Here is a 24037-nt window from a genome sequence, read left to right as displayed (position 1 = left end):
GTGTGTGTGTGTGTGTGTGTGTGTGTGTGTGTGTGTGTGAGACACGCATTCAAGCGGCGGTCCTTGGGGGGCTGCCACACTGAGTCAGACCAGGACAGTTAAGTGTAATGGAAAAAGGGCATTATTTTCACCTTCTGTCCATCCAATCCTCTATAAATCAATATATGGCGGGAGGTATCGTTGTGTGGGCTGATGAAATCGATTGTTAAAGAGTGCAAACGGGAACCTTATCTCATGTCCAAAAGATCACTGGCATCTGTTTCTACCTTTTCTCAGTCATAAAGCTAAAATAACTCAAATCCATTTATGCTTAATCTTTAAATATCCTCTGCTAATATCCCTTTGCTCCCATTTCACCTCTTTGCAACATCTAGTATAGACTCCACGGGCCTGACTGACAGTTAACCTGGCCAATTATTGCATTGGCAGTCCTGCCCAGTAACCTTTTTTCAGGGGAACCTGTTCACCGTTGCTACCAATCTACACACCACTACGGTAACCGGCTTATGCAAGCAGGTGGCATCGACAGGTGCTCTGAATCCAATCGTAACGTTAGAAGATATCACAGGTTAATCGGATAAGACGTTGGGGAGATATTCACGCTCTGTAATGAATCTAAAACAGGAAGCGAACGGCATCCTTGGTGAACTCCAAACTAAAGAAAGCCAGGGGCCTAGGCGCTGAACGACCACACGGGCTGTGGTTTTATTTTTTATTTTAGTGGCATGCCGCCTGTACTGAGATGCTGTGTTCTTGTGTTCTCCGTCTGGGGGGCAGCTGGAGCGCCAGCGGCTGGAGCGGGAGAAGCAGCGGGAGAAGCATCTCCGGGAGGAGGCGGAGCGCGCCCGCGACGACCTGGAGAGACGGCTGAGGCAGCTCAAGGAGGAGGCCGACATGGCCAACGAGGCCTTGGTGAGAGAACATCAGCGCTCTCTCTTCCCCCATCAGCTAGAATTATCATGTCCCCCCCCCCCCCCCTCCCACCACCACCACCACCACAACATATTCATTATTTTATTCCTCCTTATGCCACACCCCAAAACCCTTCCTCTGCCTTCTCCGTAAAGCCTAAAATACACCGCCGGCGAACGGCGAGCATCAAAACCCCGCCCCTATTATTTTCAATGCACAACCCCAACACCGGCGAGGGCTAGGCGCGCGGCAGCACTCGTCGGCGCGCCGCCCCCGTGACCCTTAACGGCCTCCAATGGCCTATTGCCCAGCGTCACCGCCCCTGAAAAAAGAGCATTTCCTTAAAGCTGAAAAAGTTGACAAGTCTGCATGCCTTGGCCCTCCCGTTGCACAGGAAGCTGCAGCGCGACGCTTCCTGTTGGTGCTCGAGGCGGCACTTGACGGGCGTCACAGACACGCCGCGGCGCTGTGCCGCCAGGGTTTTCCGGGCTTAACATTCTTCTGCAACCCCCCCCAACCACCCAACCTCTGTACTGGCTCTCCCTCCTCGGGGCTCCCTCTCCTCACACTTCTCTCCCTCTCTCTCTCTCTCCCCCAACCCTCCTCCGCGTCACGTGGCTGTCCTCCCCCTCTCTCTCTCCCCCCCCCCCCTCTCTCCCCCTGTGCCCCGGCTCTCCCCCGGGGTCCTCAGATGCGTTCGGAGCAGACGGCGGACCTGCTGGCGGAGAAGGCCCAGATCGCTGAGGAGGAGGCCCAGCTGCTGGCTCAGAAGGCGGCGGAGGCCGGGCTGGAGACGCAGCGCATCAAGGTGAGGGCGCTGCGCGGCCAGGAGGAGCGCCGCGCCATGGAGCAGAAGATGCTGGAGGCCGAGATGCTCGCCCTCAAAATGGCAGAGGAGTCGGAGAGAAGGTGGGGAAAGGAGAGTGGGGGGGGGGGGGGGGGGGGGCGGCGTGCGTGCGTGTGTGTGTGTGTGTGTGTGTGTGTGTGTGTGTGTGTGTGTGTGTGTGTGTGTGTGTGTGTGTGTGTGTGTGTGTGTGTGTGTGTGTGTGTGTGTGTGTGTGTGTGTGTGCGCGCCTCAGGTGCTGCTGTGGTATGGTTCAAGATGTTGCTCCCTGGCCTTCTGTTGCTCCCACCCGGGTGCTTGGATAAATTCAGACAAGCTTCACACTCCAACCTCCCATTGCTCCTAACTAACCTGACCTTCAACCTCATATGACCTTCAACCTCATATGACCTCCCTCACACTAAGTTTAGAATCACACACCGCTTATATACATCGCAGGTGTATATCCCCCATTTCTATTGTATTTTGTATCACATAGAACACTCCACTGCTTTTTTTTTTTTATCGTGATCGTGCACCGGTACTGGCAGATCAGTTTCGGATCTAATAGCGGATGAGATCTAATTAGCACCCTCTACACACACACAAACACACCTCTGAAGTGACCATGTTCCACAGATGCTGCTTTTCAACGCCTCGCTGCAATTTATTAGCCACTCATCTCAAACGGTTTCCATTAACAGCTTCCCAAAACCAGTAGCTTACGGACGGCGAGTGTTTTGGCCATCAGAACAGCATCCAGCAGAGGTACTCTGCATGCTAATGGAGAACAGATTCCCCCCAGAGCCATCACTGCACACAGCCAAACTCCCACAGCAAAACTCCTAAACCAGACAATTAGGAGCTCAAAAGTTTCGACTAATACAGGCATTAGTCAAATGTATTATGCATGGCAGAACATCCGTGTGTGTGTGTGTGTGTGTGTGTGTGTGTGTGTGTGTGTGTGTGTGTGTGTGTGTGTGTGTGTGTGTGTGTGTGTGTGTGTGTGTGTGTGTGTGTGTGTGTGTGTGTGTGTGTGTGTGTGGCGGTACTGTTTGGGGGCACCACATTTATCTTCAATAATACGCTCCCCTCAGTGAGAACCCAAGCGCTGCTTATTGTGGATCCATTTGCATGGTTCCGCTCTACTGGTAAATGTGTGCCTTTTAAATGTTAGCTCAGGCCTGCAGATTTGTTTGTGTATTTGATATCCACTGTTACTCGTGTGTGTGATGTCCACTGTAGTGTGTGTGTGTGTGTGTATGTGTGTGGGATCCACTAACGCTAGTGTGTGTGATATCCACAGTAACGCTAGTTTGTGTGTGTTATATCCTCTAATGTTAGTGTGTCTTTTTTTTTGTGTGTTATATCAACTGTAACGCTAGTGTGTGTGTGGTTGTGTGTGTGTGTGTGTGACATCTAGTATATGTATGTATTGTGACATCCACTCTAATGCATGGCTCCTTATCCAGAGCGAAGGAGGCGGAGCAGCTGAAACAGGACCTACAGGAGGCCAGGGAGTCTGAGCGCAGGGCCAAGAACAAGCTGCTGGAGATCACCAGCCAGGCGGTTGGCCCGGTAACAGCCTTCCCTCACTCTCTGTCTCTGTCTCTCTCTCTGTCTCTTCTCTATCACTCTGTCGCTCTCTCCATCTCTCTCTGTCTCTCACTCCCGCTCTCTCTCGCTCCCTTTCCTCCTCTTCCCTTTGTCTTTCTCTCATGCTGTGGCTCTTTTGCTCTCCTTCTCTTTGTGTCTATGCTTGCCCAGTCTTAACTTAAAGGGGACCTATTATGCTTTTTCGACTTTTATGACCTATAAACGTTGTTATAATGATTGATAGTCATGTTTAACCATACTAAAGTGTCAAATAATGACGTACATGCATTTCGACGTGTTCCCTGCTGACAGTCTAGGGTGGCTGTGCAGAGCGCTAAACAAACGTTTGCATTCACTTGTTCACATTTCCGGGAAATCATCTACGTAGAGGCACTCCTGCCGCGCCCCCATATGCCTGGTCAAATCTGCCCGCGCGCGCGCTTCAAGGAAGGTAACCAATCACAACGGAGTTGGGTTGGCAGAAGGGGGGCGAGGGGGTGGAGAAGGACGAAACCGAGCGTTGACAGAGAATGCTGAAAGCGCCCAGATGAGAGGAAGAGTTTCCCGAAAATCTACATCGTTTTTTGTATATGGTTAAACATGACTATCAATCATTATAACAACGTTTATAGGTCTTAAAAGTCGAAAAGCATAAGAAGTCCCCTTTAAACACAATAGACCCAAAGACCCACACGGCTCACGGATGTAGCCTTCCTTCCCCGTCCGAAACGAAAGAATTCACATGCAGTCACCTTCGCGGTATCCGCCCACACATACAAAACCTCAACTCACACAAAACCCACGCAGACAAAACCCACGCGCAGCTATGAATGGACAACCCTGCTCACACGCTCTTGAGGTGCACACAGAAACACACACGTACGGGTGGATGGAACAGGCTGTCGGTACAACTTATAGACGGCACCGTCTCTAACACACCTGCTGCAATCACTCTGTAGTGCTTAATGTTGGCCCTGGTCAAACGGCTCTGATAATACTCAGTGCTGGACTGTGACGGTTGTATTTTCATCCGTACGTTGTACCAGGCCTGCTTCCTATCTGGGGGTCACCTGCACTGCACCTGACGCATAACCCTCAAGTTTCGCTAGTGGAACTAGTTCCCTGAAATGCTGGTGTGAGCCGTCTGGTTCCCTGGCCCCCCATTACAGCCCATTTTCCACCATCCCAGCCCCCATGGTGTTTGTATGCAATCGACTTCTAGTCTTGACCTTCCTCCCCATCTTATGTGTTATCTTGAACACACTTACCCCATCTCAACCACCGTGCGACCAAACGTGCACATCCACACACACGGAAACGTACAGAGACTGACACAGACACAAAGACACACATTCTCAAATTCTCCTGCCCTTTCACTTCACACTACCGCCTCCTATCCCCCAGTATAAATATTCCTTTTACGCCTGTCCTCTCCTTCTGATTGCTATCACCCCCAGCCTCCAGTGGCTGACGGCAGGCCTGCGGTCCTGAGCGCCCCCCAGCCCCAGCCTCCGGTGGCTGGCGTCAGGCCTGCGGTCCTGAGCGCCCCCCAGCCCCAGCCTCCCCTTGCAGACCTGATGCCTCAGGACCTGAGCTTCAGCCGGGAGAACCTCAGCTTTGACTTCAAGGACACCGACATGAAGCGCCTCTCCATGGAGATTGAGAAGGAGAAGTGAGTCTGCCCCCGACACCCCCCCCCCCCCCCCCCCCCCCTTTGGGGCCTGTTAGTCTGGTCCATTCAGTTTCACTCCTGTTATTCATCGTGTGTAATTAAGATTTGAGAGTTGAAGGAGAGAGAGCCGCAGAATAAATGCACCCTCCTTCTCTGCTCCCTCCCTTCCTCCCGTGCTTCATTCCTTCCTACGTAACGCTGTGTGCGCAAATGTGATTGACTGGCGACATGGAACTCCAATCCCACAAGGGAAGATAGACCATCTGATTGGTCAGATGGTCTTTGACAGCAGGAGCTGTCAAAAAAGTAGTTTCATTTTTTCACATTTTTACTGTGCATTTCACTCACTCTTAGCTATTTTATTTTTTATTTAGAAGTTTGTTGAGCAGGTTTCTAGTCAAGACAAATTTGTAACCCCTGTCCCTGGTTAGGCCTTTACTAAAAGTAACACACAAATAAAAATACAGAAGACATAATATACAGGAGACATAAAGACAAAAACAAGGACAATGATGTGTGTGCGTGCATGTGTGTTTGCGCGAGTGTGTGCGTGCGGGTCAATGTTGACAGGGTTAATTCAGCTTCAACCATTGTTTTACTTGTGTGTTAAAAACCTTGAGCTCTGTCAATGTTTTAAAGGGGACATATCATACCTCCAGGTGTGAGTGTGATCAGCCATTACAAGCAAGTATGAAAATGTGCAGCATTTTGACATCACAGCCTACCCAGTGGACTGTAGCAAACGTTCCTCATCTATCAGTCACACTTATGTGTCACAATGCTGCACATTTTTAATACGGCTTGTAATGGCTAATCACATTCACACCTGGTGGTATGATATGTCCCCTTTAATTTCTGATGGTAATTTATTCCAAAGTTTAGTGCCTTTTGCTACAAAGGATGATTGTCCGAATGTGGTTTTGCGTTTCGCTGTTCTACAATTTCCACTCCTTGCACCCCTAGTTCTAATTCTACTGGGTTTTTTTTTAAATTTGTTTCTTTAAAATTTGGCAATGATGCCATCTAGTAGGTTTCTGATCCATTATTTAAACTTTTTAAGTGCCTGTTAGTATAATGATTTTATGGTGTCATTTTTTGTTTTGGTTGGCTTGACCCCAAACGGTTATACAATATGACAAATGGGAAAATATCATGGCATGAATAAATTGTTGTGCTGCTTTAAGAGGTATATATAGTCTTATTAGGCAAAAGCAATTTAAGTTGGTGATGACAGTCTTGCATAGCTTCTTAACATGTCAAATTTAAAGAATCTAAATTAACACCTAAAAATTTGAACTCATCTGCTTGATCTATCTCTCATCAATCTTTACTCTTGAATTTTCGTTGGCTTTTCTTTTAATTGAAAAGCACATCGACACTGTCTTTTAATAATGATTGTTTATGAGCCACCAGACATCTCTTCTGACAGTTTTGTCTGCCAATTGAGTCGTTTTTGCAGACAGAAATTCACAAATACCACGGTGTCGTCTGCATACATTTGGCATCTGGCTTTTTACAACTGTCTGGTAAATCATCATAAGATGAACGGAACCAAGCAATTGCCTCATCTGAGAAATTAAATGTTTTGAGTTTATTGAGGAGAATTTCATGGTTAACAGTATCAAAGTTTTTTTCAAATCCAAGGATACTGCCACCACTACATTCCCCTAATCTAATAACTGTTTTATAGTTTCTGTGAGGTAGCGGTTTTCCAACTCTGTTGAGTACCTTGCTCTGAACCCAAATTGTCTTGGGTGCAGTAGATGTTTTATTTTTTTAAGTAGTCAACAAGTTGTTTAGCAACTTTTTTCTCAAGAACTTTTGAGAATGCAGGTAAGATAGAAATCGGCTTATAATTAGATACCAGCTCAGGTGAACCAGGAGGAGAACCAGGACTGAAGAGGAGTTAGAATAATTGCTTTTTCCCAGGGCACAGAAAATTCATTACTTCTGATGGAGCAGTGGACAACATGAGTCACTGGCACTTGAACAACAGAACTGTTATTTAATAATTAAAGCATCCAATCCAAAATAATCCTTAGCCTTACATTGCCGTAACTCCATTATAACTTTACCAATCTCGCTTTGATTTACCTCTTTTAATATGAAAAGAAGTCGAGAGATCTCTCTGTATATCATCAAACTCAATTGGTCGGAAGTTAGTTGCCATTTCCTCAACTGATTTAGTGAAAAATGTATTAAATTCATTAGCAATTTCCAATGCATCATTACTAACTGTTCCATTTATATTCAATTCCACATTAGATCGTTTCATATTTGATGCACAATTAGTCAAAGTATTTAGATGTTTCCAGAGTGCTGTGCTTTTCCCTTTTGAGTCAGCAATTAGTTGCATAAAGTAACAGGTTTTTGCCATACGCAACTCTTTTGTTATCTTATTTCTTAAACCTTTGAAAATAAGTGTGTCTGAATTATTTCTGGTTACCAATGAATGTTAAAGTGCAAGATCCCTTTTCTTCATTAGTTGGTGAATAGCCTTATTTAGCCACGGTAAAGCCGTGGAACGACGTGGCTTTCTCAATTTCTGAGTGTATTTCTGCAAATCTAACGGTTTGCTAAGCCTTTTGCACCGGATGACTCTCAAATTATGGCTGTTAAAAACCTTCCTACAGAACCTTTTGATGATTAATCGCTATACAGGAGCTGATGGCCAACCAATCAACTAGAGACCAGAGACTTTAATGTCAGCATTCAGGATGTTGGAATTTGATAGCGTAACCCTATTGTCATCCTGTAACCCTCGTCTCTAATGGCATTTAGGCTTTGTTTTAATTTATTTTATTATATATTTATATATTTATCAACACTTACGTGTGTGTGTGTGTGTGTGTGTGTGTGTGTGTGTGTGTGTGTGTGTGTGTGTGTGCGTGCTTAGGGTGGAGTACATGGAGAAGAGCAAGCACCTGCAGGAGCAGCTGAACGAGTTGAAGACCGAGATCGAGAGTCTAAAGCTGAAAGAGCGCGAGACGCCATTGGACATCCTTCACAACCAGAACACAGAACAGGGAACCAGCAAGCACAGCAACTTCAAAAAGGTGAGCATGGCATACACATGCACGTGCAAGCACACGCACATGCACACAAACACAACGAAAGAGTCTGTATTCGTGCAATCATGAGCTGGCGGCACACCATAGCCTCTACCCGCTTGCATCATCCCATGTCTCTTCCCAGATAAGTGAAGCCCATGTGTATAAACACACAAACATCAATAGAATATATATAATATAAAAATCGATAATACTGATACCTCCAAAGTACATGTTTTGTTTCATGGATCTCTTTTTCCACATCCAAGCCTCACCATCATCATCCTCATCACCATCCTCACAGACACTCTTTGTAGTTGTGTGTGTGTGTGTGGTTAATGAACCATTATGCGATGACCTGTAAATGGCGCATCTGGGAGAGAGCAGACCACAACGTACCATGGGTGAGGCGGTTGTTTTGGAATGCAAGACGGTGGCGTCCTCTGTCAGCCTCTGGGTCTCAGGACACACGGCGCAGCGGCGACGACGCACACTTCATTATGTTGGGAGTGGAGCAATGATCTGAAATAAAGCAGAAAATTACAAGGGAAGAAAAGGCCTGAGATGACAGCCGGTGCACACTAGTGGAGGGTTTCCGTTTCATTCAACCGCACAGCAGCGGGGCGAGGATACACGGCTGAGCGCTTTTAATGAATGGATTCAATAGATGGTCTGATTGAGAAAGTTGAGAGAGCAATTTTTTATCGTTTTATTTTTAAAACCAGTCAAAAGTATCATAGTCAATTTTAAGCAATTGGTCTATGCGCATTGCATGCTTAAATAAAGGGTGCCCTCCCTCCCTCTTCTCCCCTCTCACTGTGAAGAAGCTAATTATATAGGGTGGGGGGGTGCTAATTGATTCTGCTTGCCGACTAGTCATCTGGATGGATGAGGCTCCAGTGGTGAACAAGCAGTGTTCAAAGTCTTCCAAATTGAACTGAAACTGTGTGTGTGCGTGTGGTTGCGTGTGTGTGGTTGTTGTGCAGATTGCAGGTTCTTGAATCAGCTGACAGTGTTTTAGCACAATTTTAAAGGAGCCAATATTGATTTGAGGTTAGGCAGAGGGGAGAGAAGCCTTGGGGGGGGTGCTGGGGTTCTGCAGCAACCGGAGGCCTAGACAGAATGGGGCTACAGTAAAGCCACTGGGGAGAGAGAGAAGGAATGAGCCCCTTAAACCTGCACGGCAGTTTTAAAGAAGCAATCAGCGTCTGCAGACACTGTTACCCAAAGCGACTAACGGGTGAAGCAGAAAACAGGCAAAGCATAAGATCAATGCACTTCTGAGTGCTGCAACACCAAGTACTCAATTCTACGGAGTGCGGAGTTGCTTGGGAATCCAAACTTTTTGAGTAGGAGTATAATGTATGCTCTAAATTCAAGGGCCATAAGTAAAGCAAAAGAAAACACAGAATCAGGTGACACAGGTCTCACGGGCAGCTCAATAAGGTGAGTGTAAATGTGACATTAAGCCATCTGGGCAGCCCGAATCCACTGGAGGCCAGTTGATTTCACTCCAGTTAAGTCTACTGTGGAAGATTAACGACCCAATGCATCTACATTCAGACCCCGGCGCGGCAGGCTCCAACTACTACCTTGGTTGGATGAGCTCACTCGCAATAGCTTAGTGAAACATTTTGTCCACAACCAATTCTGTGTATCTGACACCAACAGCACAGGAGTTTAGCCGTTTCCTACAGACTGCATTACTGCAGAGTTCGGAGCACAAAGGAAGCTGCCTTTTTGCCAGGGGCCTATTCAACCCTGTAGGATTTCACTTAAGTTTTCTGGCAGGCTGCTGGGCCTCCCATGAAGCGTGCTTACTTGCATGGACACAGCTCGAACAACATTCTTTTTCCAAATGTAAATTAGCCCCTTTTGTACTTTGCAAATTTCAACACACAACCGTGTATCTCACATTTCTCCCTGTGTGCACCTTATTACACACATTCCAATGACAGCTGTCCCAAACTAAAGTTATATTTAAAGAACACAGAGTTGAACACTGTAGTCTCTTTCAGACACGTTGTGTACAGTGAGTTACCCAAACATCACCATCTAAAAACTCTACAGTAGTCCCCAGGATTCCTGGTGGAATCAGTCTAATATATGCTCTTCAAAGTTACTTATAATTCCCTGATAGCGTAACCCTACTGTCATCCTGTAACCCTCGTCTCTAATGGCATTTAGGCTTTGTTTTAATTTATTTTATTATATATTTATATATTTGAGGCCCAGCATCTGCTGGGCCTCCCATGAAGCGTGCTTACTTGCATGGACACAGCTCGAACAACATTCTTTTTCCAAATGTAAATTAGCCCCTTTTGTACTTTGCAAATTTCAACACACAACCGTGTATCTCACATTTCTCCCTGTGTGCACCTTATTACACACATTCCAATGACAGCTGTCCCAAACTAAAGTTATATTTAAAGAACACAGAGTTGAACACTGTAGTCTCTTTCAGACACGTTGTGTACAGTGAGTTACCCAAACATCACCATCTAAAAACTCTACAGTAGTCCCCAGGATTCCTGGTGGAATCAGTCTAATGTATGCTCTTCAAAGTTACTTATAATTCCCTCACATCATTTGAATTGTAAGGACTCGCACATCCAAACCGGTAGTGCCGTTGCCAGTTCAGAAGTGCATGTTCAATATGAAGAAAAGTCCCACACTCAGCAACTAACATTGCCGCAGCTTTACTTTGTAGAAACGTTTTGGTCCAAGACCTTCATCAGACTCATCTGTCACCAATTCGCTCACCTGGAAACAAATGTGAGGCTGGAAGAAAACCGCCCTGCCAAATTGTAAAAGGTTGTGCTTGCTTCATTCAGTGCTGAAAGAGCTAGAGGAAGCGGAAATGAGCTGTCCGTCTAAAAGGACAGGCGGCTGTCTGCAGCAGACCACCGACGCTTCACTCAAGCTGCGTGGGGCAACAATTAAGTGCATTGATCTGGACAAGGCTCTGTCCTGTCGGATGGTCTTCACAGTGGAGGGTGATCTGTCTAAAGCCTAAACATCTCATACAAACACCAGGGATTGGGTCTTGGAGAGCGCTCCAAACCCCTCTGACTGAATCTGAACAAACAATACGAACGGACACAATTAGAAATAAATGGTGAAGGCTGGTAATGGCGAGAGTAGCTTGGGTTCTATTTGGCCTCTTCTAAAACCAGGGGACATTTTTTGAGAAAGGCCTTAAACGTTTGAATAACCTGGATCTACAAATTACCTACAACCCCCAGCTGTCAGGTAGCTGTAGTTGACCAGGAAATGGAATAAAGTCACTGGAGAGGATAAACGCTATTAAGGAGAAAAGTTGTTGATGTTGGTTTCAGGACTCGTACCCCCTCGAGCATGGTCTGAAGTGGGGCGTAGAAACGAACTGCACTTTTTAAGGTGTTTTTAAGGATTAGAGAGACCCTGCTCACCTTTTTGCTGCATTCAATCATGCTCTTGGAATGGCCGTTGAAGCTTTGTCAATACAGATATTGTTGGAGGCAGGGAGAGATCGATCTCTCTCTTTGTGTTCAATATTCCCCTTTTGTTTTTTCATGAAATCATTCAATCTTTACATTTTTATTTCATCAATAATAATTTATACTACATAAAGAACCACATAATCCATATTGAAGAATACTTGCAATTCAAGAAGGGAGATGTGTGATTCCCGAAGCAGCGATCCCAGTAACGTTTGTGTTGTGGTCTGGATCATCATACGTTTATTTTTGTATTTAAAGCTCAATGTGTTTTTGCTTCTTTTTTTTGTGTTTCTTGCAGCTAACACTGCAGAGCACCAAATCCAGAGTGGCCTTCTTCGAAGAACTTTAACACACACGCACTGCTTTTTAAATGGAAATGTGCCTTGGAACTTTTTGGCGTCTACATTCCTGGTGCGTGCAAGTGATTTGCCGCGCTCCATGACCTCACTCACAGCCTCCTGGAAATCGCCATGGTTACCATGCACCGGCCACCTCCTTAATTAACTCTGTGGATCATGGACAGAAGCAGAGAACTCGCAGAGCAAGGTTCCATATTTTCGTCTTTTTGACACTCTGTGGATCCGTTTCTTTACTAAGAAACACATTTTTTCATTCTGGAAGTTGAAAAGCAAAAAAATATCTGACAATGTTATTAGTTATTTTTGCTGAACATTTGAGCAAATTATACTGTTTGAACTTTCAAGGTCACCTCATAACAATATTCAGTTCCAAATGTTCCTACTGGAGTCTGAATAACTTGATGAATTCTGGGAATTTGAAAAGTCATTTTGAGAAGTACATATCAATGTCTACTTGAAGTCAAATAGGGTCCACGGATTTGGCTGAATACATACATACATACATGCAATACAATAATTGTTCTATATCAAATTGAAATTGATGAATAGAATATCTGCCTTTTTACTGCATAATGTGTATTATACTCTGCATAATTTGTGCACTACAGGTCTTGAACATACCCCCTTCATCTCAGAACTTTATAAACGTTGACGATTTGTGTTAAGCTAAAAGACTAAAGATGCATCTTATTTTTTATCCTACACCATTGCGAACCGTGCACGACTCTCTGGACCTGTTCTCTGGGTATGAAGAGCATGCTTCACTACAGAACAAAATTTATCCGGATAATTCATCAGGGTTTTGTATTTTAGTATCATGATGCATTATCCGGGCATTAGCATATGATCAAGATTATCAGACATATAAACCGCTACATAACATTTGCTTTTTTAATCTTTAAACGAGTACACAAATCTATACAAACGTATTCAATGTTTACTTTAAGCCGTGGAAGCTATATTTTTCATAATCTATTTCTTACTGCAACTGACCAACTTATGTTTTTTATATTTGAGTAAAATCTTTCAACTTTGGGGTTCATGCAGATTATGAACAACCCGTTTCTTTAACGGTGAAGAAGGTTATTTCTTGGTTCCCAACAAGTGTTTATTTAGGCTGTGCTCCTGTGTACACGTTTCTCCCTCAAGGATGCGCTCTTTCTGTGTTTTTGTGATTAAATTGAGCCCATGTTACCACGACATGAGGCCTTTATCTGTACTTGTTGTTTCCATATATCATGCTACGTGGTTAGCGGTTGCTAGCCATTATCTCAGAATAGGGTACTCTGAGCTGAAGTACAAGTGCACTATGGTCTGCTTGGAAAGAACCTGACAGAAATTGGAACTGCATGATGGAGAGGCCTGTATTGACTGTGGCCCATTCTCAATAGGGATCACAATGGTTAATTTTGGAAATATCCACTTGCTCGGGTTTGTATCTATTTTGACCTAATGTTACATGTTGGATCAATCTTTTTTTCTTTTTTTTTTGTATGTGAACTATGTATGATTCTTGTATTATACTTAATGTGTTGGGAAAATGTACTTCATTCCTGCCTTCGCTAAACAAGCATAGTAAGCAATATATTAATACATATTTTTTGGTTTACTCTGGGATAAATTATATATTTTTTCTATGAACAACTTCTACAGAGAAAATATATTACAGAAATGTATTTTTTTGTGCGCGAGGATCAAATAAATGTCTTATTCTTCTATTCTATTTCTATACCTTCCTCTCAACCGACGTTTCTCCAGATACAAGGTTAAGGAGTGGTTCTGTAAGGTCTCCTCCTCAGACGTCCTTCATACCAACTAGTAAACGGAGTCTCCTGGCCTTTAAAGATATTCAATTACACCTCTGGAATGAACCAAGTGTTGCATTACGCCTCCACCATTACCACCAACTTGTCTTAGATCACACACACATCTACTGGAGTGTCATGGTCTTTGTGTGTGTGTGTGTGTGTGTGTGGCTCCGCATGCGTCACCGGGGGCCCTTTGTGTGTCTCACCCCAGCTCCCCAGAGACGGGTGAGGGGGGGGGGGGGGGGGGGGGGGCTTATCCCGGTTGTCGGGTCCCTGAGATTGACGGCTCCCGGCCGCTCGCAGTCAGGGTCCGGGATCAATGGCACCGTCACTTGCGGACGGAGGTGGAGCACGGCTGGAGGTCTTGCACCGGCCTGTCACCACGGTGACAGGCGGGGGGGGCATCTCCAGGAGTCACCCCCCCCCCCCCAGGTCTCGGCAGGGGCTGCGGAGACGTCACACACCCCGTCTCCCGTCTGCCTCACCTTTGTCGTCCTGGGGGAGAAACACAGAGCAGGAGGTGGATGGGGGGAGAGATGTCTCACCGCTCTCCTAAAGGGTGTGTGTGTGTGTGTGTGTGTGTGTGTGTGTGTGTGTGTGTGTGTGTGTGTGTGTGTGTGTGTGTGTGTGTGTGTGTGTGTGTGATAGTAATACTTCATGTTGTTTTAACAGCCTGACTGTAAATCTTCATGTTTCATTAAGAACCTCCCCACAAAAGAGGTGATAGACTATTGATTTGATTTGATTTGATTCAACTTTATCGTCACTAGCAGAGTATAGATACAAAACTAATGAAATGCAGTTGACATCCAACCAGAAGTGCAAAAGAAGCAAATACCAAAAAGTTAGCCGTTTATAAAGTGCAGTGCTAGACAGTGCAGTTCAGTGCAGTAATGGGTGTAGACAGTTATACAGTGCAAGGCAGTAAAATGTAAACAGGTTGAACATTGCATAAAGTGAGATGCAACAGCTATGCAGGTAACCATTTAAAAGTCCAGTGCTATACGGGGGGTGGGGGTTTGTTCAGCAGTGTTACAGCCTCTGGAAAGAAACTATTCTTGTGCCTGCTGGTGCGGGAGCGCAGGCTCCTGTATCGCTTGCCAGATGGGAGAAGGGTAAAAAGTCCATGGTTTGGGTGGGTGTTATCCTTGACAATGGATTTGGCATTGTTTAAGCAGCGGTCATGGTATGTGTTGTGAATGGGGGGGAGTGGACAGCCAATAGTCCTCTGGGCAGAGTTGACTACTCTTTGTAGTGACTTGCGGTCGACAGCGTTGCAGTTTCCGTACCATACAGAGAGGCAATTTGTAAGTATGCTCTCAGTGGTACAGCGGACTATTCATTGTAGATGCAGGGCTTTGGGTGTAGTTTTTGTCAGGTCTTTTCAACTCTGTGGTGTCCTATCAAAATCACTTTTGTTATTGTTATGAAGAATTTAATCTGTGTGGGAGAATGCCAGCTAGTAAACTGTCTAAACACAGCTTTTAAAATGGCCCACTCACAAACTGTATAGACAGCAGGGCCAGAAAGGAAAGGGAATGATTGCAACATTTGATGGAAGTGCCCTGTAAATATGCCCCCATTACACTGGCAGACACTGGGGCAAAAAAAAAGAGAAACACCCTTTGATAGACACAACCTCCTGATGTGTTTACATAGAGGGATCTATTGTTCCCTGTAATACGCTCGTCAAGCCGAAATCTGTCAACCCACCAATGCATTATTTACCACATGGTAAGTTTCTGTATGTCTAGTATTTCACTCATCTAAAATTGGTCTCCCACAAACACTTGTGTCTTCAACAGACTCATAAATATGTCACTAAATCCTTTGGTACTCTTAGGTAAATTGATGCTGTCTCTTTCCTTTTCTTGAACGAAGCAGATGTCTGAGTTGTACATGTGGAAAGTCTCCATGTTTGGGTTCCCTGTGTAACAATGTGTTTTTGGAGGGCTGTAAATGAGCTTGAAGTTTTAGGCTGTGAAGGTGGAGATCAATTATAGGATTTCTGTCTAGCTAATCAGCCTGTAATGTCCATTGGACGGCTGCTCCTGGTGGACTGGGGACTGATTGACTCCTGCATGAGCCCTGAGATACAGATCAAATCTTTAATTTCCCGCTCAGACGTTTGAAACAATAATTTAGTCCCTTGTCATCCATCTTTTCCTGCATGTAATCAGAAGCTGATTTCAACCTGGTTGGCCCCGTACAAGGTTTCCTTATTGCCATGTAAACTGTAAGGTTTACGTAGACTGGGTTTCCCTCCTGTGCATGCTAACGTACCGTGTTACTTTTATGCCGTCATGCATCTCCATCCACCGCTAAATTTAAATGGGGCCCTTACAAACTACCAGCTAGTTCAGCAGATTGTTCCTTATTAACCGCACTCTCCTTCTAACAATCCTCCCTGTTCGTCTCCGTGTCTGCGGTACAGCAAACCCCTTGTGTCCTAGAGGCATGTTGGATGGACCTTTTCACTTCCCACTTATCTCGTTCTTCCCGATTGCTCTCCAGATCTGCCTCTCTTCATGTGAGGCTCGCTGGTGTTATTTGGGGAGTCTGGCATTGAGTCCAATGGATGTCTTCTTCAGCTTTAGCTATTCTATTCCTCCCCCATGGCTCGTGGGAGGAGTACGGCTGTCTCGCTTCAGACCCAAATACTGGTTAGGGAGAGAAAAATAAGTGAATGCCCTGGAAATGTCGGAGAGGAATTAATTAGGTGTGTGTGTGTGTGTGTGTGTGTCTGTGTCCCTCCCCACATCGTTCGTGAACCGGTTACCTGACCTCTCAGAAACACATGAGCCCTCGGCTCTTGCTCTCTCTCTCTCTGTGTCTGTCTTTCGCATTTTTACTAGAATTGCTATTGGTTAGCAAGACATGTCTTACTTTTTCAGGCCCCCACACCAGAGACAGATTAGCCAGATGCACTTTCAAGTATTAATAAAAAATAATTCCAAAATCGATCAACTCGAAGAGGACCTCGTCCTCTTTACTTCAACTGAAAATTCCCTTAACCCTATCTTGGATATGGGTGTAACTCAATGTAAAAGTTTATGTCAATAGTGTACTAATTGTATCCGTTCTTCTTCTTCTTTATTATTTCTTATGATTCTAAGTAGCTTAAATAAACGTGCAAACGTTCTCCCCGCTCCCTTGAGCTTCCAATCCTAAATCCCCACCTAACTTCCTGTCTACCTATATTGCTTCCTTTAGGTGTGTACTGGTTTGACTTTATTGACTGTCTTATGTTAACCACCAGTTGGTTTAAGTTTTTTTTTATATGATTATCATTATGTCTTCATATTTTCCTTCTTCAGCCTGCAGTGGGAGACACAGCTTACTTACTGGTCTTCAAAAGGTGCTGGTGGAGGTAGGTCTTGGTCTTCACAATTACATTTGTTCCTTCGGGCAGTGTCATCCACAATCACAACCCGGTCTGCAACAGTCAAGTTTCTCCTGTGTGTGTATGTTCCATTTACTTCTCTCTAGCATGAGGGCCAGGTAACCTTTATCCATCTTTGCCAGAAGAGGTCAGCTATGTATTGTACTTGTGTCCATCTCCATTTGGAGTACAATCTCCTTTCTGGTGATATGACTGGTTTGGCTTTCAACTGAAGAAGGTGGTTTTTGGTATGGGGTTCGAAGTCATTCTGGTCATTCGTCACTGTGATCATTCATGATTGCCTCGACTTCACACAAGGCCGTTTGGGGAGCTTTGTCATCCAGCTGTTGTTCTTAGAGGACTGAATAGAGAATCTTCTTGAATCTCTCCCAAAGAGATTAATTCCCCCATGATGTGGTCAAGAGAAACGGTTGAACGACCACTTCACTACATCCTGCAGTATGTTATACTGGATCTTAGAGTGATCCATTCCCTTCAAGGCTTCTGTTAGCTCTCAGTTCGCTCCAATAAAGTTGGTGCCATGGTCAGTCTTGATCATGTCAGTCAGATTAACCTACAGTATGTAAGGCATTGATACAAGAGTCTGTGTTCAGGTAGTTCTAGGTGCACTGCTCTACTTTGACGTGAAAATGACTCCATAGCATTTCATCCGTGACTGGCCCATTTTACTTTGATAAAACCAAGGTTATCAATTCCAACATGGGTGGTTCGATGGTGGTTCATCTGAAGGGATGCGGTCGCAAGACAAATCTTCCATTTTCTGGTGTTCAACTCCGGGTTATAATCGACGACAGAAGATCCACCTTTTGATTATCCCTCTGGCCATGGTGTTTGCCCAAGGTAGCCAGAATCTTTGATGGATTTTAGAAAGCATATCTTCCTGAATGGCCGACCTGCTGATGGATTTGTTGGAGGTGTAGTTAAGAGATATGGGACTCTTTCTGGTAATTATTGGGTTCTTTATTTCACTTGGTAAAGCCATTTTGCTGTGCCTCCCACCTACTCTCAAGATACCTTGGTACATGAATGGGTCCAGCTTGCAGAGCTTGGATTCAGACCATGGCCAACCCGGTTTCAGATGATCAATTTCCTACTGGAAAGCTCTATCTTGCTCGAAATGGACTTTGCTGCTTCATGCAGGTCTACTGTCAGTTCTGTGATTGGAGTCTGAGCTGGTCCTAGTTTATCTTAGATGATGATCGTTTGGAGTAATGGGTGGAAGATCTCCAGGGCTATTTGGTTTCTGGTTTGGCCAGAAATTCTGGTCCTTGAAACCATCTCTTGGACCATAAAGTGTTCAATATTCAAACATTGTGAAGCATCGTCAGCACGACTCCACTGTTCTGTCTGACAGTTCACGGATTGGCCACATAGGTCTTGAATCTCCTTTCTTCTTTAGTTTAAGCACAGATTCTTTCCGAAAAGCTTAGGGTTCTAACTTGATCTCCAACTCTGACTTAGCAGTCTATTTGTTTTGGCAGCGTGTGTTGCTGAGGCATGCTCTAGTCGTGGGAAATTCATTGGCTTCCCAAATAGAAATGCAACATACTTGTTGTGCTATCAGTTAGTCTAAGGTATCTTGCATTGTCATAGCATTGTTAGTTTGCCATCCTCCCATTGACTCCTGTTGTAAAAAATTATATTCTAAAAGTATAATATCTTAAAAAGTTTATAATATTCAATAAGATTTAATGGAAGGGCACGATTCCATGCAACTATGAATGTTTGAAAGGGTAGTGGAGTCTCTAGGTGAAAGATTGTGGAAGGAGTAGGTCCCAAAATTTGTAGAGAATAAGAAAGAAAGAAATCAGAAAGCCTAAGAAGAACAATAGTTGATCGCTGCATGCAGCACTCACCTAATAACTCACAACTTACTGAACACAATATGGGTTGCAATATATTGCTAATATCAATGATAACAATTTTGCCATTACATTCATTAACAGTAGGAAAACAAGAGAGCAATAAGAAATCACAAGTGACAAATTGGGTGGACAATCTGATCCAATTTCTCCAAATACGTTTTTTCTGGTTATTAATGGAGGTACATTCTCTTCCTGTCTCTCTCTCCCTCCCCTTCTCTGTTTACTTCTCTCTCTCGCTCTCTCTCGCTCGCTCTCTTTCATATTGTTTAGTATTGATTCACTCCCCAGAGGTAGGACGTGAGCAGTGGAGGACCAATCAGAGATTAGTGCTAGGAAACGCTCGAACCATGCAGGGTTGTTGGATGTTATGGAAATGTTAACATGGGAAGCCTTGTTTGATAACTGATGCTCAAAATCAGTTCTCATTTTCATTCAGTTCTCTTTTTTTTCTGTGGGATGGAATTTTTCCAAGTAGGCCTCTGGGGAACTGGGATGTAATGCTGTGTTATGCAACAGCCGGAGATTGTGGCAGGAGGCTCTTGCACAAGACTGCATCTTACCATGTCACTTTCACTTGTTTATCTGCCTCCTTTTACTCTCACTCTCGTTCTCTCTAGCTCTCTGTCCGTCTCTCTCTCGCTCTCTCTCTGTCTGTCACTCTCTCTGTCTAGCTCTTTCTCTGTCTCTCCATCATCATGGTAACATAACTCTGGCATCTGGCAAAGTCTTCCTAGTTGAGCTGTAGGGGGAATTAACACTAGCTGGGATGTGTATGCTCTCTCACTCTCTCTCTGCATCTCTACCTCTCTACTTGCTTTCTCTCACTCTCTCTCTCTCTCTCCTCTCTCTCTGTCTCTGTCTCTGTCTCTGCTCTGTCTCTGCTCTGTCTCTCTATCTACCTCTCTGATTTCAATTTAATTACATTTCAATTACATTTAAAGGGGCTTTATTGACATGAAAAATACATTTCCATTGCCATGGTAAGGGTGAAATAAAAACAAAACGATGCCCCATTAAAAATGTACTCTTATTTCTATCAATCTTCATCCTTCTAATTTCTCAATTTAACCCTTGGCAGAGTTCTTTTGTTGACTAATCGTGGCACTAGATTCCAGGTAGCTCTTGAAAAGGGAAAGATTGAAGCATCCTCTTAATGATTCGGGCGGGTTTTTCTCAGCGACTGGCATTGAGACCCCAAAGCAACCAACTGTCGGTCTGTCAGTCTGTTTTTTTCTGCCTTTACACCAACAGCACCAGCACCAGCAGCTCCCTTTCCTCTCTCGGTTTACGTGTTGTGGTTTGATGGCCTGTTTTCTACCTGGCATACTGTGTGCGTGTTACAATCCCCGGCTTGTCCTCCCTTGCTGGAGAATAAAGACGTGCAGGCGTCTTCCTGTCATCACGTTCAATCAATAGAACAGACTGAAGGTTTATTATTCCTACTGGTTGTCTGTCTCTCTGTGGAAACCAAGGGAATCGGCTGCACTGTAGCCACTGCGTTTTCGAGTTGCAGCGCTTTTTCTAATGGATCCTTTGTTTGAGTGTGTGTGAATCTTTTCGTAGGTGCACAATGGTGCTATGTATAGCAGCTGAGGCAAGGTTAGCACATGCGACAGATTGTGATTTGGCTATCAGGGGCTTTCAGGTTTAAGTACCTAAGGTGATGATACAGTGTAATTTAATTGATTTAAAAAAAGGTGTTTTGTGGAGAGTTCTAGGCAGGAGATGGATGTGCTATCTCCATGGTTACAGCCCACTACAACTTTGTAGGTTTTTGATTAACTGCATTCTCTGATTGGCTGTAATGACCCGTGGTTGCATGCGTTTCCTTCCATCCTTAGCCTCCCCCCATGTGTGCTCAGAGGCACACAGGTAGAGAAACAAACAATTACCGAAGTAAGTGACAGCCCAACGCTTGGCTGCCAACCTGTTAGGGGCTGAACCCCAGCAGAGACTGAAGCCCAGGAGACAGAGGGCCGAGGCACTTTATATTCCAGCTGCCACGAGGGAACCAATTGGCAGGCACATCACACCCTAACCAACAGCACACACACACTGCCATCACCAACCATACACTATCATTCAATCTCCATGTGCACACACACACACTCACTGTGCAGACAAGCACAGAAGGAGCACAAAAACAACAAGACAACACTGAACACAAAGTGTACATGAATTGTGGAATTTTTTGGGGGGGTACTTGTGCCAGCTGAGACATTTTTGTTAATCCCATTTTGTAAATCAAGTGCCGGTAGGTTTCACTCTTGTTTATTTCTCTGGAGGATTCTTCGCGCCACATGATGGTGTGAAGCTAAGCAAGCAGGTCTGTCTTTGGTCGGCTTGGATCAGAGACCTTTTGGTCACGCAGGCAGCCCTGTACGTTAACCAGGCAACTCTGCAAAATACTATAAGGACTACTATAAGAACTAGAAAATGCATTTCCTGCAGAAAATGCTGTACTGCAAAGTAAGCCGCATAGTCTACAACGTTAAGAAACGTTGAATGGCTTGAATCAAGTGAAAAGATTTGAACAGAGTTGAGTTCAAAGTCTAAATGGAGTAGGCCTAAACAAACATGTACACCATTTAAAAAATGGAAAATGGTTGTAAACAAATGAAGGGTTAAACAAATAGCTAAAGTGATGAAAGGTTGAATACATTACATTGAATAGGTGAGCTGTTCAGATGACGCGTGTGTGTCTGTGTGTGTGTGTGGTATGTTATTTACCTTATTTTTCCGCATTTAGTTATAAGTTAGCATGACTTGAAATGTAGTTTTAACGCTTTGTTCAAAGCATTTACCTTCTACCGGTAGTACACCGGATATGTAGCAAGCCTCTAGCCATATAAATGGGGGTCCCTACAGAAAAACGCCCGCGATATAACAAACATATTTCAAATCGATTAATCATTTTAGCGCCAATGAAACAAGAAATAACAATAAACACAGCAGCAGCAAATAATAACAGCAATAATGCAGAGGCACTACAATCATCAATACATATTCTTGCCTTTTCAAATGTTTGCTTTTTTTCTGAACAAGAACTCTTTAATGAGGCTGGTGAAATCAAATTTCCGCAGAATATCACTTTCAATTTCAGTCTGTTTTGGCCCGTCGCCGATCTCAGTCTATCTTTAATTAACGCCAGTTTTGAAAAAAACAGCACTCCCCGATGGCATTGTTTGCAGGCAAAGTCATAAATAGTCTGAGTGCCATATCGACAAATGGAAACACTTGTGCTTTTCTCTTTTCAGACATTTTGGCGCTATGCTATCTAGTAGCCGTGACGTATTATTTTATTTATTTATTTTAAAATTTACTGTATGAACTGGTCACATGACATTGCCCACACATCTACCCAATCAGCTGCTTAATTTTCTTTTTATGTTTTTTGTTTGGTCCGATAGGGGTCAAGTCTTTTTTTTATTTTAAGTAAAATTTAAAGTAGTCTGGCCAATCGTGGCCCCCTAGGCTACAGCCTAAACTAGCCTATGCCTTAATCCCACGTCTGATCCTACTACGCTTTCACATTAGGTTATAAAAGCTTCCATTAAGAACCGAAATAGCCGCCAGGTGAATAAGGCCCATTGAAATACGAGCAATCATAACAAGTAGCTGTACCGTCCGATGAGGACATGTGCATATTAAGAGCTGGTGGTCCCAGCAGGAGAGCGACCTCTGGCCGAGGATGACAGACGTTGTGCTTCCCTGTCTGTGGCTCCACCAGCTGGACCGAGGTGAGCAAAGTGTCCACCACACAGCTCCTCTGTGTCCTCCCTGCGCTGCAGCGGTCAAGGGCGCCCTGAACACAGCCGTGAGGAGGCTGCCGGTGACACAGCGAGAATGGGAAAAGATCTCCCAATGAGTTCTGAAAGAAAATCCAAACCCTAAAACGAGTTACTAGACATTAAGAGTGGGTGACATAGTAGTACTGTGGGCTGGTCCAAATATTGAGGTATAAGCACAGGGTCATAAATAAGTAGGATACGATTTATTAATTGCACATTACAATGCACATTAATAAAAATGTACAGCAGTATAAATAAATGTGCCAGATTGTAGCCCAGGGGCTAATTTCCATCTGTAAATGGAAATAAATAAGTAGGATAAGATGTATATAAGGACTAAAATTGCCTTCAATGGGTTAATTGTTACTGCCGAATTTGGGTTATTGGGCAACGCCATTCAAATGTTCAAGCATTTAGAATTGATATAGGGAGACAGGGGAATAGTGTTTTCCAATTGTCCCATCATGTTAAGTGGTATTTTAAGCGAGCAACAAAAGACAGCCACACTACTTTCCCACTATGTGGGCTTGGCTCCCTTTAAACAAATAGGATTCTAGGGAGCTGTAAGTGTCACGCTGTGAATGCGAGTCGTAAGGCATGTACCGTATGTTTTTTGGATTAAAAAGCAAACTTTAGTTCCTTATTCCGTTCTGGTAACACTCAAGGGGCCATAAGGAAGAGAGAGAGGGGCGGTCTTCGCTATTGGTGATACAGCTCCACACAGCTGCAGGCTACTGCTTCAAGGTCACAGCAGACCAAGGATCCAGGTTGAAGACTGCATGCATTCGTAAACGGGAAAAGGCACAATACTTTGGTAAAACTGTCTCTACTCATGAATGGTGTCCGAAGCCAGAGATCCTTGTTAAAACTGTTTGGCTCTATGAATGATGTTATCCAAGGTCGAGGTAAAACTGGATGTATTGCTTAACGATGATGTCAAGATCCATGTTAAAACTGGCTCGACCTATCAATGGGAGCATTGCAGATGTAAATATAATCATGCTGGTTCTATGAATGATTACATCACAGATGTGCACTAAAACAGCCTGGATCAATTAATGAGTTGAGCAGCTGGCGGGCCAGTAAATGGCGCTGTGTCTTTACAGGGGGTTTCACCTCATGAAAACTGACGCTTATTTTATGAGCAAAGACTCACCGAGATTAATATTATATTAATGAGGTACACCTGATGGCCAAGTTACCATAATAAAAACCAACACAACATCAAAGTCAACAGACAAGGACGGCACAAACTACACGACACTATTAATATTTC

The 24037-nt window shown here is 44.3% G+C and overlaps 1 protein-coding gene across 2 annotated transcripts in view; it reads left to right on the top strand.

Moving 5' to 3' along the window:
- The window catches only part of nf2a (NF2, moesin-ezrin-radixin like (MERLIN) tumor suppressor a), a 28197-nt gene extending 14580 nt beyond the window's left edge, over window positions 1-13617 (top strand). Inside the window, exons 11-16 of one of the 2 annotated variants that reach the window (XM_030359005.1) lie at window positions 778-912; window positions 1604-1821; window positions 3208-3313; window positions 4789-5003; window positions 7900-8059; window positions 11834-13617. In XM_030359005.1, coding sequence (XP_030214865.1) covers window positions 778-912; window positions 1604-1821; window positions 3208-3313; window positions 4789-5003; window positions 7900-8059; window positions 11834-11884 — 885 coding nt within the window. In that variant the 3' untranslated portion in view covers window positions 11885-13617. The remainder of the gene's footprint in view (window positions 1-777; window positions 913-1603; window positions 1822-3207; window positions 3314-4788; window positions 5004-7899; window positions 8060-11833) is intronic. The other variant, XM_030359006.1, reaches the window with a different exon arrangement.
- Window positions 13618-24037: the final 10420 nt, after the last annotated feature.

The sequence above is a fragment of the Gadus morhua genome, chromosome 6 (genome assembly GCF_902167405.1).
Source record: "Gadus morhua chromosome 6, gadMor3.0, whole genome shotgun sequence".
NCBI classification, from domain to species: Eukaryota; Metazoa; Chordata; class Actinopteri; order Gadiformes; family Gadidae; genus Gadus; species Gadus morhua.
This window is presented reverse-complemented; position numbering and strand designations above follow the sequence as displayed.